Source organism: Leuciscus leuciscus, assembly GCF_965113295.1.
Source record: "Leuciscus leuciscus genome assembly, chromosome: 6".
NCBI classification, from domain to species: Eukaryota; Metazoa; Chordata; class Actinopteri; order Cypriniformes; family Leuciscidae; genus Leuciscus; species Leuciscus leuciscus.
The window spans coordinates 31,084,534-31,100,075 of NC_138730.1; the positions used below are offsets into that span (position 1 = coordinate 31,084,534).

General features: G+C 39.6%; 1 protein-coding gene across 3 annotated transcripts in view; it reads left to right on the top strand.

Annotated features, from left to right (window-relative positions):
• The window catches only part of astn1 (astrotactin 1), a 247,725-nt gene that overhangs the window by 42,006 nt on the left and 190,177 nt on the right, over positions 1-15,542 (top strand). For all 3 annotated transcript variants that reach the window (XM_082172607.1, XM_082172608.1, XM_082172609.1), the window contains exon 2: positions 8,329-8,516. In XM_082172607.1, the coding sequence (XP_082028733.1) occupies positions 8,329-8,516 (188 nt within the window). The remainder of the gene's footprint in view (positions 1-8,328; positions 8,517-15,542) is intronic.

Sequence of the window (15,542 nt, forward strand, 5' to 3'; positions counted from 1 at the left end):
ATGGCTTCATCTATCCAAGTTGTGCCGTTGGGTCTCCTGAGAATGAAGAGCGTTCACGAAATGGGTTTTGTCACTACATTTCAGCCCGATTCGCGATCTCTGCCGCTCGGTAACAGTGACGCGCGCCTGCTCGGCGGCCCTGCGCCATTGGGAGAGCGAGAACTTTACGCTCGGGGAACCCCCTTGGGACGGTTACGATGCGGAAAGTTGTGACGACAGATGCGTCCTTAACAGGCTGGGGAACCACCCAGGAAGGCAGAATGGTGAACGGTCTGTGGCTGAGCAGACTACGTTCAGCGCACATTAACTATTTAGAGCTTTTACCATTTGGAAAGCTCTGAATCATTTTCTGCCTCGCCTGCAGGGACATCCCGTTCTAGTACGGTGCGATAATACCACGGCAGTGGCTTATATCAACCGTCAGGGCGGCATGCGCTCGTCGAAACTCCACGCTCTAGCTTACAGGCTGTTGGTGTGGAGCAGACGGGTTTTTCTGTCATTACGCGTGACTCATGTTCGAGCATTCTGAACAGAGGCGCGGATCTGCTATCGAGGGGAAACCCAATCTAAGGGGATTGGCGTCTTCACCCGCAGATAGTGGAGATGTTATGGATGAGATTTAGACAGGCAGCCGTAGATCTTTTCGCCTTGCGCGAAAACCACCATTGTCCTATGTTCTTCTCGACTAAAGGACGTGGACGCGCCCCTCAGGGCAGACGCACTGGCCCACCCATGGCCCAAAGTGCTGCTGTATGCTTTTCCTCCCCTGTGCCTGATATTTTCACACTGGCCAGGGTGAGAGGGCACGGCCTGTCTCTCATTCTGATAGCACCCAGGTGGCTCAAAGCCCCGTGGCTGGCAGAGATAATCCCTCTGTTGTACGCCGAGCCATGGCGCCTCCCCCCTCGCACGGACATACTGTCCCAAGCCAACGGGGAGATTTACCACCCCCACCCGGACAGGGTGACTCTCTGGGCCTGGCCTGTGAGAGGACGAACCTAAATGCACTGGGGCTCCCGCCGCGTGTAATCGCCACCACTCAGAATGCCAGGGCCGTTTCCACACGATCCCTATATGGCTGGAAGTGGCAAGTGTTCGAAGGGTGGTGTGATGGGCGTGGTCTCACATCTTATCAGTGCTCGGTGCCTGATATTTTGTGTTTCCTGCAAGACCTCATGGAAAGAGGCAGGTCCTTTTCCACCATTAAGGTCTACCTGGCTGCGTTTTCAGCCTGTCATGTGGGTTTTGAGGGCTTCACCGTCAGGCAGCACCCTCTAACCCGCAGTTTTATGAAGGGTGCACGCCGCTCTTTGCCGGTCATCAGGAGATCTGTTCCAGGGTAGGACCTCTCCATGGTGCTGGAAGCGCGGTCTCTTTATCCTTTTGAGCCTCTGGGAAGTATTTCCCTTAAGCTGCTGTCCCTCAAGACAGCTTTGCTCTCGGCCTTGGCATCTGCTAAACGGGTCAGTGAGCTACATGCACTCTCGGTTCAACCCTCGTGCGCCAAATTCTCCTTAAGTGGAGATAAGGTTTCCCTTAAGCCTAACCCGGCCTTCATGCCGAAATGCTTCCCTGTGTTCACTTCGGAGGTTTTGGAGCTATCCGCTTTTCACCCTCCACCCTTTGCCTCCTCGGAGGATCAGGGGCTGAATGCTCTGTGTCCCGGTCGCGCTCTGCAAGCATGTATGACCAGGACCAGTGCTTTCCGCAAGAGCGACCAGCTCTTTGTTTCAAGGGCTCCCCCGCACAAGGGGAGTCCCATTTCAAAGCAATGCCTCTCACATTGGCTTGTGGACGCTATACTATGGCTTATGAAGCAAAGGGAGTGCAGCCCCCAGGGGGCATCAGAGCTCATTCTACAAGGGGCTTAGCCGCCTCTTGGGCTTTGTTCAGGGGAGTGCCACTGCAAGACATCTGCTCCGCGGCCAGCTGGGCCTCTCCTCATACCTTTGAGCGTTACTACCGGTTGGATGTCACCAGAACCTCGGTGGCACATTCGGTCCTAGGGGTAGGGTCCTCTTAGCCCTTTCCCACAGCCCCGTTGGGTTAACCAACGAAGAGTGAATGGGCCGGCTGGCCATGTTCATTCCTGTCACCAAGCATTCGCATTCCTTCTTGGGTTTAGCTATGTGCATTGGTGGTGCGGGGGCCATTATCATGTATGGGTCTCATGCATGTTTCATGCCCTGCTTGTCCACAGCAGTTTAGCGTGGCGTCACCCTTGCAGGGTCATGTTTGTGGGACGTGTCAGGCACCGCCTCTCTGAGGTGACCGTCCTTCTCTGGCCTTCAGAACCTCACTGTGAGTGTATTGGGCAATCGGGGAGCTGTCCATGTCTCTCCCATAGGTGGATCTCGAAACGAGATGATGAAAGAGAACAATAGGTTACTGTCGTAACCCCGGTTCTCTGAAACATCGAGTGGAGAGATCCACCAGCTTCGCCCCGCTTGCCGCACGAGAAGCGAATATACTTACTGAGGAATAGCAGCGCGCCTGACAGCTATATGCCTTAGGTAAGGGGGTGTGGCCTTACCGGGCATTGGCTGCGCGCTTCTGTCTGTCTAGCCAGACTTGGTGCAATTGGATGCTTCTGCAGAGGTCAGGTACGGATGCCCTTCCATAGGTGGATCTCTCCACTCGATGTTTCAGAGAACCGGGGTTACGACAGTAACCTATTGTTTCTGCTGTAAAGACTCGTAGATAAAAAAACCTAACCGCAGTATATGTGCATGGTCCTATATCTAGTCAATTACCACTTTGCTCCCATGTTCACTGTAATGCATTAACAGGCTCAAGGTTTAGTGCCAACATTCAAAGTGAAGGAATTTATGCTCAGCAGATTCAGTGTGTATGTGTTTTCCTCCCTGTGGTGTGCATTATTTAGCACTCCAAGTGGCTCAAAAAACTGGTGACATTGGAGGGTTGGTGATGCATATTTATAGAGAGTTTCTAAATGTTAAGAGTATGAATCTAGCAGTTATTCTAGTGACTCTACAGTTGTTTATTTCCGATTAGAAACTCTAATCAGTTTTTAAAATAAGGAAAGTACATGCTCAGTCTATTAAACTGATTGTTTAAACCTAGTTCTTATGCTTAAAACAAGTCAGCCAGCAGAAAAAGACAAAATACAACTACATTTGTATACTCTGAAATTAAAACAAGTCTTAATATCTTATGTGAGAGAGAGAGAAAGAGAGAGAGAGAGAGAGAGAGAGAGAGAGAGAGGTGCACACTGTACACCCAGCTTAAAAACTGTGATTATGTGATCTCTCTTGAATCGTTTATTTAATATGTAAATAATTGTTTGGTCAGCAAAGCAATCGATTGCAGAATCTCATCTGGTGCAACCCCCCTAAAATCCTAGAATTATCCCTGATAAAATTAATATATTTCGCTGTTGATTATTATAGAAAATAAGTAATTGTGTTTAACTGTTAATAATGAGTTAACATGGAATGTTTTAAAGGCACATATTTTCTGTCCGTTGTGCTCAGTCCTTAGGCTAATTTGCTTCATTTGCTAGCCATTGTGCTTCGAAGTGTTGGATAGGCTTACAAAATAAAACTGACTTTGACTGATTGCATAGTCCTGAATTCTTCAGGGGGAAAATTGGCACCATTAAAGGAAACATACCTTGGAACAGGCTGGTGAAGGTAAACTTTGATCTGCTGTGTGTGTCATGTTCACCCATCACGATTCTTGTTTCTCTAATGCTGTGATAACTGAAGACATCTGCGAATTCAACAATATACAAGCATGGATTATAATTTTGAAATGTTGGGATTTTTTTTTAAACAATTTTTTATTTAAATCTTATTTTATTTTTTTGTATTTATTCTTTTTTACTTGTTTATTTATTTGTATAGTGAATCAGGTAAATCCATTTCTGAAGCAGTTTGTACAAATTTCACATTTTAAGAATTGTAATAATTTACAATCACCATGTTGAAGAGTTCCTTGAGTGAAAGAAATAGGCCGCTGTAAAGTCATATTTACATATGCTCACACATATCCACATTCCCCTTTCACATATTTATCTCTCTTCTCTCTGTTTTGATATGCATTGTCCATTTTCCTCTGTGTCTTTCCAAAGACTCTCTCTTGTAATTTCAATTTGAATGTCAGTCTTTCCATATTGTACATTTCTGTAACAATTTGTTCCCTCTGAATTCTCATTGGGGGACGTTGTTTGAGCCATAGGCAAGTAATCGCTTTTTTTCTTTTCTTGCTACTACTAGTAATATCCTCAGTAAATATTTAGTTATATTATTAACAGAATCTGGTATATTGCCAAGCTACAGTATGCATGTAACCTGTTTCCTCAATCCCTCAAGATTTATTCTGACCAAAGAGTTGTGATAATTGCACCATATTAGATGCCGTTTTTCTTTTGCACAAGCACAGCCTAGTCTCAGACAATGATAATTGCTTATAATAATTGCTTACTAGCATATAATAAATGAGCATACGACTAATTAATTCAAATTAAAGTTATTTTTAAAATTGTTCAGAGAGAGAGCAACTCTTTAAATGAAAATGTGAATCCAACATAATGGCAGGCCGCCACTCTGCTTTTTGAGACGTTAGCCTTTGTTCTATTCGCATTATGAGCATTTATATGATGCCAAACACCCTGGCCAACTCTAGAAAGGTTCTTCCTCAGAGGCAGCCTTTGTAAATGGCTGTATCTAGCCAAAGGCCAGATTGTATGTTTGAGTCTGTGGCTCTCTGTAAGCACAGGCACAGTGAAAGAGAGGGGAGGGCAGGTTCTAACACTGCATCAGGATGTGAGATGAATAGTACTAGCTTTTTACCCCAGCCTGCTCTTTCTTGTGCTCTCTCTCTCTTTTTCCATCTTTCCCTTTGGTTTGTGCTTTCCTGCATTTAAACAGGCATTTCGGGGTAACGATTGCCCAATATGCATTTAAAAGAGAAAATGGTATACTATCAACATTCAGCCTTCAAATCCCATGGTTTCTATAAAAAAACAAAAACAAACAATAGTTCGCACTCATTTTTTAAACCAAATTGTACACGTTTTGGACGGCATGACAAAAAACAAACAAAAAAATTGTTAACTCATGGGTGGCCTTACTAAAAGGCATGCACAACAAAACTAAGCAGAACAAACGACAAAATGAGAAAAGAGGGCAGCCCAGGATAGATGGGTAATTGGGCATCATTATTCGTATCTTAAAGGGATAGTTCACCCAAACAATTAAAGGTCTGCCATCATTTACTCACCCCCTGTCATTGTAAACCTGTATGTTTTGTAATTTGTTATCGTGGTCTGTGGGACATTTTTTAGCCTGTGAGCAGTGACCCTTACAAACACCTGTTTTCATGTTAGAGCTCATAGCAGATGTGATGCCGGCCTTCACTTACATTACAACGTTTTTTCTCCTATATATGTATTAATCTGTGTTTTTTTTTTTTTTTTTTTTTTTTTTTACAAATTTGTCTTGGCACTGAATAGGTTGAGTTGGTTGAACTGACAGCCTCCTCAAGAAAATAAAACTCTGATATAACTCAGGGTGTGAAATACAAAGTATTCAAGTTATTTTACAGAATGTGTGACCTGTCTGGATAATAATTCAATTCAAAGTCAGATTTCTAACAGCTAATTAAACACAGTTAATTTTAACTATTGGGTTCTTGATTTTGTATTATTCATGCACATTTTGACAAAAATAAATATTTTCAGCAAAAATAAAAAAAAGTTTTAATTTAATGTCAAATTAACTGATTTTAGATCAAAAGCGTATCCTGCTGAATGTAGATATGAGGCCAATTGTATGCATGCTTCTTAATATTTGGGCTAGAGGTCTGCACGGGCTTTAAACTGAAGCCCGAACCCGGCCCGTACCCGCGATCATTTAACCCGACCCGACCCGACCCGACAATTACATTTACATGTTAAGCCCGAACCCGACCCGAACCCGAGGTCCACTCTGTTTCTCACAACAAATACCATTTTTGCAATATGTTGTATTTAATGATTGCTTGAAACGGTAAACAAATACATGTAGGTGCAGCGGCCCTATAAGCACAGCAGTAAGAGAAAAACTTACTAATCACGTAACTTTGCTGTGGTCGAACAGGTGTAACAGTCACACATTTCTCTGGAACTCAAACTTTAAACTTTAAAAAGTTCACGCAGTGTTGCAAAACTATTTACACAAATATATCCTTCTCAGTATGAGTTATGAAGTAAGAGAACGGCGTCGACAGTTGATGGTTTCAGCGCCGTCCTCCTCTGATTGAAAGTTAGTCCAGCTGCACTGAATAAGTTTCTCTCGCTGCTGCTGCTACTTGCAGGGATGCTGAGGATACTACGGGCCAGTTTTGACAGTAAGGGGAAAATATATATATAAATTTGAGAGAGAGAGCCTGTGTGTCTGTGTAGCCAATGTACATTGCACATCTGCGCACGCATGTAACGTTACTTTCTCTTTCTCGCGTGCCGGTCACCACAACACAGCAAGCAGGCAAAGCACACGGCACGCAAACTATATAGCCTATTTAGTTTTTCTTAGTTACAAACCCGAACCCGACCCGAACCCGAGGCTGTTCATTAAACATTAACCCGAACCCGACCCGAAACCCGAAACATTTTTCGGGACCCGTCGGGCTCGGGTCGGGTAGCAGACCTCTAATTTGGGCACATTTATGTCCTAGGGGTTAAATTCCATTCAAAAGATTGTAGCTTTTTCTTTTTGTTATATGAAGGTCACACTGTCTTGAAAACCTTTTGGAACTTGGAAAACTTTTCAGTTATTTTTGCTTCTTGTCAAACTGCCTTTTATGCATGTACAGTATAGTGTTTTTTTTTACCCTTGTACTAAGATCCATACATACATTCAATCTTAAACTATGTTTGTATTATATCTATCTATCTATCTATCTATCTATCTATCTATCTATCTATCTATCTATCTATCTGTCTGTCTGTCTGTCTGTCTGTCTGTCTGTCTGTCTGTCTGTCTGTCTGTCTGTCTGTCTGTCTGTCTGTCTGTCTATCTATCTATCTATCTATCTATCTATCTGTCTGTCTGTCTGTCTGTCTGTCTATCTGTCTATCTGTCAATATGTCTGTCTGTCTCTGTCTGTCGTCAAATTATGCAAAAAGTTAAAATATTATTTAATTGTATATGTATTTGGGATACTTAGCTTGTATTTGGGGTGGCTTAGCAAAACAAAGGAATTGTGTTCATCTCAGAATGCTATTAAACCAAATACATAATTTATATATACATACATACATACATACATGCATACATAAACAAACACAATGACAAAAAAATAAATAAAAAAATACACACACAAAAAAAACACACATTGTTAGTAGACAAAGAAACTATGGAGTGCAAAGGTGTGTTTTAAAAGAGTTTATTTTCTAAAAGTCCGCAGGGGCAAAATTGCTCATGAAGAAACACCCTTATTGGAAACAAGCAAACAGAAGTAATTTATCCCTGTAACATGCCTTTGTTTGTGTTGTATCATGCATGTTGTTTAATTAATAAAGGTACCTTCCCACACCGGACCCCTGGGACTGTGTATGATGTCTAGTGATGAAGTGCAGAGTCATTCTGGCTTATGCCTGTGCATATACAACTCATAAAGTGGGTCAGGGGTTCTCCTCTGTTTTGCAGTCCGCAGCACCATTTTGAAAGGAGATAACTGCCTCCCCATTGTCTAAAATATTACTAATGCAAAAGAGGCAGCACAGGTCAAAAGCTTTGTTTTTCATTTGTTTCAGGAGTACATCAGTATGTTTAAGAACAAACGCTTAATCAGACAATCAAAAAGAGAATTTTAAAGCAGCCATTAAAAATTAAAAACACCTATCCAGTTTATCATCCCGCCCAAATAGTTCAATAAACTGTCATAAAATGACGTTACCCTTTTCAAAGGCTTAATGAAATCCTCTGGCCTTGCATATCAAACAGAATTTATGCAATGTCAAGAACATATGCTCAGTTTGCTTTGTGCTGTGAGCAGAAGGAAAGCCCATTTATCATTTCTCCACCTAAATTGTCTTTTAATGTGATGTCTAGTAGCACTATTCCTATTAATGCTCTAGTCCTATGTCTCTGCATCCATTAACCAGACTTGAGGCTGTTTAAACTGATCACGTATATTTATAAAGTGAAGTTCAAATGCCGTAGGGATTGCTTTGATATTCATAAAAATATCTGGAGTGATATTAATAATGTATAGTCACAGTATACTGCGTATATTTGCATGACAGGAGCATTTTTGATTTATCCTGCAAACCACCACATACTGCTCAATGCAACACAAAACATCTTTTGTTTATATTGGCAGAGATCTCTGGGAACTCTGAAGACATCCCCCTGGTGCGCTGGAGGCAGCAGTGGTTGGAAAATGGCACTTTGCTCTTCCACATCCACCACCAGGACGGCAGTCAGAACCTGCCTGGCCCGGCGGCCACCGCTTACCCCGCCAGTGACTCCGCAGAAGAGGAGCTTCGCATCTTACACATCTCTGTCATGGTATGCAACCCAGTACATGATGTTTTCTGCACTAATTCTTGGACAGATCCCCTTAGAATTATTTTAATGATTAAATTATGCAAAACATTCAAATGGTACCAAAAAAATTCTAAATGCAGATAAAGGTAAAGTTTTTACTTCAACTATGGAGACTTTCAAACCTGTGGATTGTGTTTAAAAAAATTTAATAAAATACAAAACTCGTTTTTTTGTTGTTGGTTAAATAACATTCTGTGATGGAAATTACTTTTTAAATATTTTGGAATAAAATGTCTGACTCCATTGTCTTCCTAAGGCCAATTTAATTGCTTGCATTTTATGTATTCTTAATACAGACAATTAAACAATATATTCACACTTCTGCATAATTTAAGAAACTTACAGCTTAATTGGAAACGACACTCAATAAAAGCATTCTGTTCAGTTTTTTTCTTCACACTTCACGTTTCAAATTTCATCAAATGCATTCTCTTCACTGACACTGTTGTCTCCATGATAACTGAGTACAATAACTTTTGTTTGTAATTCACTATGGGCTTTGTACTGATAATGCAGTAATTGATAGTTGTGATAGTTGGGTATAGTAATTTGAGTAAAACATTGCATAAATCATTTTCACACAATGAATATATCATTTTTTGGGGCAGATCGTCATATTTTTAGAAGGTCAAAATTCTGGGTCTGGAACAAGAATAAAAAAAAGAAGAAGTCTATCCATAAAAATAATTTGATAATTAGCTAAAAGAAATGATGAAGGCTCATCAATCAACTCATAAGACATATAATATATGTAGTTGATGAAAAAACCCATAAACAAACTTTCAAGGGGCAAAACAAGTATATACAGTATCTATATAATTTTTACAGTGTATTTATAATCTTCCAATCTTTCCTTGGAGTCCTGCAGGTTTTGTGTGAACTAAGCCGGGAGAAAAACACATTACTTAGATAAGAAAAGTTTGCGTTGTGTGTTAGATGGAAAGGAAGATAACATTTGTTCAGATTCAGTCAATTAGTGGTTATGCCTCCTGGCTTTACGGTTCTCCTCTCTCGGATCGTTATACTACTGTCATCCCTAGAAGTAGTTACCCTAAGAACAATCGGAGCGAAGACTCTTCAGGGCATAAGGATTTTAAAAGCTTTTAAACATACTCTGTATAATTAGTGGAAAATCCATGTTTGTAAATTGTCATGCTGAACAGCAGTGGGATTTGAATGGGGGCAAAGTTAGCAGCTCAGATGAATGGAGAGTTCTGAACACAGGTTGAATGAATGAGCTGTTGTGATATTCAAGTGTTTGGTATGCAAATATTTTTATAGGAAATGCACAAATGGCTCATTATTTCTATATAAAGCAAAAGGGACATATGGGGGCTCCAGGCTTTGCTGGATTTCCTTTGCTGCTTGAATTCTAAATCCTGTAATTGCACATTAGAGCAGTATGGCAGTTGTTTTGGATGGTTAGATGATTCTCTGTGCAAAGCCACTGATTACTGAAAGATCCCTGTCGGAATATGATTCCTCCGAGCTCCGGGAAACCTCCTCTATTGAGCGAACCCTGCATGATCCCTCAGAAGCTGAAGAATATTGCATGCCTCCTATCTCAAACACAGCCTATGAAATTGATATCCCCACAAAGAGAGTTATTAGTATTCTAAAGGCAACATGCAGGAAGTCAACAGATGATTCAACCTCATTGAGGTGAGCAACGGGATCCAAACAATTTTCTCTTCTCAGATAATTTTGCTTGCTTCATGAAGGACAGCGCAGTATTTAAATACAAATAGATTGTGTGTTTGATGTCTGTGTAAACAGCTTAAAAGATTGGGACCCGGTCATTAATTACTTAATTATTTAGACTACAGATGTACAAACAAGATTTGTGCGATCACTGGTTGATTGAGACACCACTACCATTTAAGGTTTTGTAGGGTGAAATTATGTTGGCCCATAAAGATTTTTGCTAGAACATGATTTTTCAGTTTGCTTCTGATTTTTTTAATGAGGCACCATGAAAACATATACTTTTAATTATTTGTTGATTAGAATTTGATTGTGTATATAAATATTTGCAATTGAGTCAATATACTGTGTGTGTTATATATATATATATATATTTTTTTTATATTTTTTTTATATTAGGGCTGCTCAATATATCGAAATTATCGAAATATCGCAAATGTATATATTGTGATATGCATATCGCAACGGCTTGCAATAACTGGGGTCATGAACAAAAGACAGAGAAAATCACTCACTGCTCGCTGAATATCTTTTGTAGCTTTAATAAGAATCAGTGTATATATATATACTGATTCTTATTAAAGCTACAAAAGATATTCAGCGAGCAGTGAGTGATTTTCTCTGTCTTTAATTAATTCATACAGTGAAAACTAAGCAGTGTTTTATTTTTACATTTGATTATTCAGCTTCTGTTGTTAAATAACCCTAATGTAGGATAACCTGAAACCCTAAACCCCGTGGTTTACACTGATGTTAAAATAACACTTCTTATGCTACAGTAAAACACTGCTGTTCACTTTCAGAAGTTGTTGGGATGTTTTCTTGTCACAAAAAGAATGTGAAACACGTATGTTGGTTATATAATTTTAAATATATTTTAAAGATAATTTAAGTTTATTTAGGCAGCTGGTATATTAGGCTGCCGTTACTTTAAGACATGATGCACGGACTCATTATACTGTTTTATATAGCCAAAATACTTGGCTTTATGTTCACGCACTTGGGTGTGAGCACAAAATTATGTGGGAATGAGTAAAATTTTGCACAATACGCGCAATCCCACGCTGATCAATATTTTTGATAACACTACATTGCTCTTAGTTTATTATTTCAGATGCCTTTTTAAAAAGACTACAATTGAAAAATGTATATTAGGCCTATATAAAATTCAACCCGCCAAAGTGGCTAGTTGGAGTTTGGTGGGTTGGCGGTGTTAATGTCAAGCCCTATACATATATATATATATATATATATATATATATATATATATATATATATATATATATATATATATATATATATATATATATATATATATCTCAGAGCATTGTTCAAAGGCAGGTTGTTCAAAGTGATTGATCATTTCTATTTCAAAATCTGAGCAAAACAGGCCATATAGCTGCTTTGCTGTAGCCTACATGGCTTGACGCTTGCTGAATGTGAAATTATCGGATGACCTTGAGTCCACAACTTGCAACGAAAAGCAAACCAATATGAAGGTATTCAAAATTGCCAAGGATGCAAAAGAACCCCCCCCATTTTATTCTTCTCATATTGCCACTCTTTTCCTCAGAGCTCAGACTGTGTTATTGCAAAGGTGGGAGAGAAGTGGGAGTTTTTTATTGGTGGTGTGACGGGCAGCCTCTGTGACAGATGGTACCTACGCCGCATCCCCTTCTGGCTCTGACTCGTCTCGGCCGGAGGGCAAGATCCTTAACCTAGTACCCCCTAAAATCATATCTCTTCCTTGAGTGCTTTGCAGCGATGCCAGTCCCAAAGAAAGCAGGCCGCTAGTGTAGACACCTGTCACCAGTCCATGTCTATTGTGGCGGTCCTCGGGCCAGCTGGGGCTTTTGCTCGGCTCAGTGGTGCACAGTGGTCGTTCAGCGCCAGCCTCACAGTCTCACCATGATAGTTTAGGGTTTGTGAATGGAAAAGCACTCGTCAAATGTGCCTTGATGAAAGCCCAGCTGTGCTGTCATTTTGACTCTGATGAGGCTTTTTCTTCTTTTTTTAACAATCTATTCTTCGGCTCGTATCTCCAGCTGTTATCACAAAGGCCATGTTGCAAATTGAAAGTGTTTTTTTCCATCTCAGCTTATTTTTCTTCTCTTAAGGGTGTAATGTGTAACCTTTTGAAAGCAGCAGTGGCTTGCTTACCCAGACTGTCAAAGAGCGACCACCCTCTTTCCTGCCGCTGTTATTGGACATCTGTAATAGATGAGCAATTGAATCAACTGCAGGTGGGGGGTTCTACAAATGTCCAAGTCACCAAATCCCACCTACAATCAAATAACACATTCCACTGCCACTCAAGGGACCTTTAATATTTAGTGAGCTATTTTTCCATCTTGTTCCGCACTCGTTTTGTACTAATGTTCTTAGAGGTGGCTGTATTCTCAAGAGGAAGGTTTTTTTTTAGGCACACCTCCCCCTCCATTCAGATGGCCGTTTTACAAGCTGCAATTTGCTCTACTCAGCAAGCCTGAACATCCATAGGCTGCTCCTGACCCCAGTTTCTCCCATTTGCCAGCCTGAAGCTTGTTCCCCAGTGGTTTATCTCTCTGCGGTTGGCTGGCTCAGCTGCGCCGTGCCCTTGCAGTCATTTGCACACGCTGGGTGGAAAGACGGGCATCTCATGTAACACAGTCCTCATTGCATCTATATCACAACACCTGACAGCCATCCTCAAATTGGCAACAGAAACAGATGGTATTGTGTCCTGGATTTAGCACAATAATAGATGCATTTTTTGTTTGTTTTTTGTTTTATGAACACAACAATGAAGAAAAAAACAACAACATGGGGAAAAAATATATGGAATATATTGTATGTTATTATTTCCTCAAAATAGACAATGCATTTGTTGTGGTGTATGGAATTACATTGTTAGAGGATTGAACTGGTAATAACATTTTAAAAACAAATTGTTTTGTGTATATTTTGTTTATTATCTGTCCCTTTAACCTTTTCTTATATAAATGTTTCACCAATCATTATTACGTATTCAGGTCCTTAGCAACCTGGATCTATATATAGCATGGATGGATCTCTACCTGCTGCAATAGTATAAAACTCTCCTGATATTTTAATAACAATTACAAATGAATAAAATAAAGCATATTTTTACCTTTTGGAACTTGGAAGGGTTCAATTTGAGCAGATGCTTTTTACCATCATCACTGTCATCATCACAGCTCATTTCCCAGCACATTCAGCATCTGGCTCATATTTGCAATCTCAAACATTCTGAAAGCTATCATTTTCAACGTCTTTAAAATCAATATTTTTTGATCGCTTACGGCTTTTTCAGCAGATCCATCATGTGACGGTGACACTAATATTTGATTCGTACAATACTTGCTCTGCAGTAAATCACTGAGCCATTTCAAGTTTTGCTGATTATACTTGTGTATTCTTTTGTTTTCTGCCTGTGGTAATTATGAGTGAAACGTCACTTCATCATTGTGTATCAGACATTTCCACCTTGAGGAATAAAGGTGAATTGCACTTATTGAGTCATTCAATTGTTTCAGAGATTCAATTGGTGTTGCACAGAAAAAAAAAATCCATACATTATTACGTAATTAGTGCTAGCAACACTTTTTTTACAAAAAATGTATATATATATATATATATATATATATATATATATATATTAAATATATATTTTATATTGTTTTATTAAGATAGGTTGTAATATTAAGAAGGTTGATGTCTAATTTTAAAACCTTTGAAAAACAAAGAAAATGTCCCTGAACGCATACTGTTCATAAGCCATAGACGTCCTCTGTATTGAGTGGTGGTTGAGAGATATATGAGCCTAACGTAATTACAGTATTGATTGAGCTAAATCATTCCTTAAACATTCTCAGCTTCCTGTGTTATTTCATTAAGAAATCTTAGATTGATTTTTTCGCCTTAAATATTATCAGTTATTCCATCTGTCATGAAGAACTCTATATAAATCTTCCACATTTAACTTTTAAAAGACCACTTTGTGACCTCTTGTTGTTGCGGCAATAATCTGGCCCTTGGATTGATGTCTCAGACAATCTTTTATGTTGGTCTGAGCTAATAAATCCAGAATTTATGATGTGATTTAAAGTCTTTCTTTGTTTTCTTTCTTTCTCCCCTTTGCCCATAAAATGGAACATCACACCTTGTGCTGATGTAGCTCTTGGTAAACAGTGCTGAAGTGCCCCAGCTGAAGTATGTATGTTGAATTTCCCACACTTCTGGGAATATTAGAAGATAGTGTTTCAGAGGAAACTGGCGGGGTGGCATTAAGGTGGATACGGAATTGGATATGAAGGGGAGCTAAAGCAATAAAGCAGAAATCAATTCTTTTCGCATTGGCTAACAGCCAATAAAATAGTTGCTTGACAAACACTCTGTGAGCTTGAAGGTGTGTCAGAGGAAACACATGCTTCTTTCCTCCATGTATGAAGCTGATTTATTTACCTTGACAGAATTGATAGTGGGTATTTTGAAGGAGGAAGTTGCTAACTGAACTTAACAGCTGCACTAAGTCCCAAAACGCTGACCTTTCCGAAAGCATCTCATGCTTACATGCTGTTCTTTTTCCCAATCCCATCTAAACTATGAATCTCTATAGGCACCTGCAAAGCAAGGCCAGGATGCAAGTGTAAACATCCTGAAAGCTCAACTCCATTTATAAAACAGACCTGCTGGAGATTTGAGTTTCTGCCCTGTTAGCAGCCATAAGAGGGAAGTGATATATCTTTGCGTTAAACTCTTTCCCAAGGGCCCAGGGCAGCATGAATGTAACCAATGGCTAAGAATGCTAGAAAGAGGGGCAAGCAATGTTAAAAGCGGTGAAAGATGAATCTCTGAGGTAGTCACGATGATGACATTCCAGGAATAGTTATTTCAGGTTACACTGTAGTCCAAAGCTCTTTGCTGAGAGGTGGGTATTTATAATGCAGTTTACATGGACATTAAAAAGAAAAGTCTATATTGAGTAATGCATATGCATTCTCTTAAATGCACTGCCTCTCATGAGTGCACTTCTTAAGCACATGGGGTCTTCACTGGAGTGTATCACAGAAGAAAGAGGTCAGTAGTATTTTGATCTCCTATCATGGTCAATTTAACGTGTGTGTTTTTATTTATTTACGTATAAATTAACACTTTAAATTTCAGGGTTATTATCGTTAACTAAACCTAAAAACATTAAAAACATTTTCATTATTGAGGTAAAATAAACATTAACTGAAATAACAATATATATATATATATATATATATATATATATATATA